This window comes from Gekko japonicus, unplaced genomic scaffold (assembly GCF_001447785.1).
Source record: "Gekko japonicus isolate JY-2015 unplaced genomic scaffold, Gekko_japonicus_V1.1 scaffold7337, whole genome shotgun sequence".
Classification (NCBI taxonomy): domain Eukaryota; kingdom Metazoa; phylum Chordata; class Lepidosauria; order Squamata; family Gekkonidae; genus Gekko; species Gekko japonicus.
Genome location: NW_015175080.1, coordinates 1 through 3,356, shown reverse-complemented (window position 1 = coordinate 3,356; position 3,356 = coordinate 1). Strand labels below are relative to the sequence as shown.

Sequence of the window (3,356 nt, the reverse complement as noted above, 5' to 3'; positions counted from 1 at the left end):
GATGGATGGATGGATGGATGGATGGATGGATGGATGGATGGATGGATGGATGGATGGATGGATGGATGGATGGATGGATGGATGGATGGATGGATGGATGGATGGATGGATGGATGGATGGATGGATGGATGGATGGATGGATGGATGGATGGATGGATGGATGGATGGATGGATGGATGGATGGATGGATAGACAAACAGACAGACAGATAGATAGAAAGATAGACAGACAGATAGATAGACAGATAGATAGACAGATGATTGATAGATGACAGATAGAAGATGGACAGATAGATAGACAGACAATGGTAGAAGACGGACGGACAGACAGACGATGACGAAGAAAGAGGAGGAGGAGGAGGAGGAGAGATTGGATTGATACCCCGCCCTTCACTACCCAAAGGTGTCTCAGAGTGGCTTACAAATTCCTTTCCTTCCCCTCCCCACAACAGACACCCTGTGAGGTAGGTGGGGCTGAGAGAGCTCTGACAGAAACTGCCCTTGAGAGAACAGCTCTGAGAGAAATTGTGACTGACCCAAGGTCACACCAGCAGTGGCATGTGGAGGAGTAGAGAATCAAACCTGGTTCTCCCAGATTAGAGTCTGTGCACTTAACCACTAAACCAAACTGGCTAGACAGACAGACAGATCTGTGGACCCAGGGAGGGAAAGGAGGGCGAGGGGGTGGGCTTCTGCCGAAGCCGCTTTTCTGCAGGATTACTTACTCACAGATCCCATAGCCGCTCATTTTGCCTTCCTGCCAGTGGCACTTGTAACAGTCGTAGCGATCCTCCGACACGCGGGGGACGAGGCAGATCCCAAACCTGCAGTCGGGAAGCGGAGGCATCAACACGAGCCACATTCAGATAAGCGAGAATAACTGCCCATAGAACCACAGAGTTGGAAGCAATGCTGGAGACTACTGAATCCAATGCAAAAACACTCGACGGCTACAGCTCCCGCTCCCAGGTGGCTGTCCAGAAATGGAGCATTCCCCATCATCCTAGGGTTGTCCGCTCCCCCGGTGGAGGCGAGGTTCTGCCACCACCAGGCCCCACCCACCCCGCCGCCAATCAGCTGGCCAGCAAGAGGACTTCAGAACCTAAAAAGCTGCTTTTAACTTAAGGAACATTTTATTGGGAACATTTGGATGTACAATCTCAGGAGAATATATAGTTGACCAGAGAGAAGTACTACTGGACATGTGATTGCACTGGAGGCTTCATTTGTATTTTTGTATTTCTTTTCTTTGCCCAGTGGTTAAACTTTGGAACAACTGTTTTCTGGTCTTTATTTCATATTTTGTATATGTATGATTGTATATATTTTTACATATCAGCCAACATGTTCTATTTGTATTAGACCTCTGAGGAAGGCCTGTGAAGGCCGAAACGCGTTAGGTCTATTTCATTAGCCTTTGCATGTTTTTATATTTGTATATGAGGTATGAATGGGCCCTTATTTGTTATTTTAATCTGTGTTGAATAAATACATGTATATTTTTGTATGTTTCATAATTAGATTTTTAGAGCTGGCCCTCTTCTATTCTTGACTAACCTTTTTAGGTTCTGAATTCTAGGTTTTAGGTTCAGGTTTTTTTTCCCTTTTCTCTTTTTTATCCAGCAAGAGGACTTACCAGGAGAGAGAGGAAGGCAACATGGCCGACAACATGGTGATGTCACTTCCTTTGCACGCAGGAAGTGACGTCGCCCATCACGTGGGCCTTCCTATTTCTCCTAAGTCCCCCATACTCTGCCCGTCACCAGGAGGGACTTGGCAGCCCTGCTCCACCCAGGGAGTTAATCTTCTCATCACTGGGTCCTTACCGTTCAGAAGGTCCTCCCAGCTCCAACCCAGAGCTTCCTTCCTATCACTTTGGCCCATCTGATCTAGACTTTGGGGTTCCCATCGGCCTGCTTACGGAGAGAGACCTCCTTACCCATGCTCCAAGCCTTCTTTGAAGTCTCCGACGTAGTTCCGGCCATCCGGCCAGGTCAGGGTCCCCCTGCAGTTCCAAAAGGCTTGTTACAAAACACGCAGCAATGTCACGACAACAGCTGTATGAAAGAGGGCCAAGCTTTTTTAATGCAATGTTAGGAGCAGAATTACCATATGTTCCCCAGAAAGCACAGAGGTCGGGGACCCAATACCGCCTGACTGTCCCTCTGGTCCAAAAGATGCCAGATTGGCCATCACCAGATCTAGGGCCTTCTCGGTGGTGGCTCCACACTGGCGGAACGAGCTCCCGGAGGACATCAGGGCCCTGCGGGACCTTTCACAGTTCCGCAGGGGCTATAAAACGGAGCTCTTCCACCAGGCCTTTGATTAGGAGCTGCCACTGATGAACGAGCTACGGAAAACATCTATTACTGACACTTCGCCAGGGATACCGATCTAGTCATACTGGGCCATCTTACAACGATTGCCACCCGCCAGGGCTTTTTTTGTAGAAAAAGCCCAGCAGGAACTCACTAGCATAATAGGCCACACCCAACAACAGAAACTCATTAGCATAATAGGCCACACCCCTGAGAGCACAGCTTATTGGCATATTAGGCCACACACCCCATGCCTTCCCTTGGTTGCCTGGGAGCCAGGGCAAGCCGACCCTTGGACAGGCTGGGGAAGGCACGGTGAGGCACCGGGGGGGGGGAGGCGGCCCTCCAGGCCTCCCTCTGTAGCCACGCATGCAGAGGTTTTGGCTGTAGTGGGCGTGGCCAACTCTGAAGCCAGCCGGAACTCCGTTCCTGTGCGTTCCTGCCCCAATATAGCCCTGCCGTCCGCACTTTGCTAATTGTACTTAATCTGCACTTTATGTACTATTGTTGGAATTTTATTTGTTTTTATTGCGTTTTTTTTAAGTACTGTACGCCGCCTTGAGCCTGCTTGCCAGGCAAGGCGGGATATAAATCGAAATGAATGAATGACTAAATAAATAAGGGGGAGGGGAGAGCAAGAGACCCACAGGGTCCTGCTGGAATTGAGCGGCCCTTTGCCCCTCTCCCCACCCCAGGCAGAATTCAGCCCCTAACCCATCGCAGGAGAAATGGCGAGTGACCTGCACTGAACCAAGTGTTGCCAACCTCCAGGTGGAGCGTGGAATGGTCCCGGAATTACAACTGATTTCCAGGCTACAGAGATCAGTTCCCCTGGAGGGAATGGCGGCTTTGGGGGGTGGACTCTGTTGAATAGTGGGTTCCATGGATGAGCAGGCTCAAATCGAGAGATCAGCTCTACTTTATTCAGTGATTTCAGCTCTGTTAAGTAGCATGCAATTGTTTGTAATAATTTTCGCAACCTTACCTTCTCTATCCTTACTATCTTGTTATTAAATATTCTAAATAAACTTTTTGAAT

General features: G+C 49.2%; 1 protein-coding gene across 1 annotated transcript in view; it reads right to left on the bottom strand.

The window, feature by feature from the left end:
- The window catches only part of LOC107122179 (ALS2 C-terminal-like protein), a gene marked incomplete at both ends in the record, with an annotated part of 16,223 nt that extends 14,218 nt beyond the window's left edge, over positions 1–2,005 (bottom strand). The window contains 2 exons of the mRNA XM_015425208.1: positions 726–824; positions 1,940–2,005. Of these exons, the coding sequence (XP_015280694.1) occupies positions 726–824; positions 1,940–2,005 (165 nt within the window). The remainder of the gene's footprint in view (positions 1–725; positions 825–1,939) is intronic.
- Between the last annotated feature and the right edge of the window lie 1,351 nt (positions 2,006–3,356).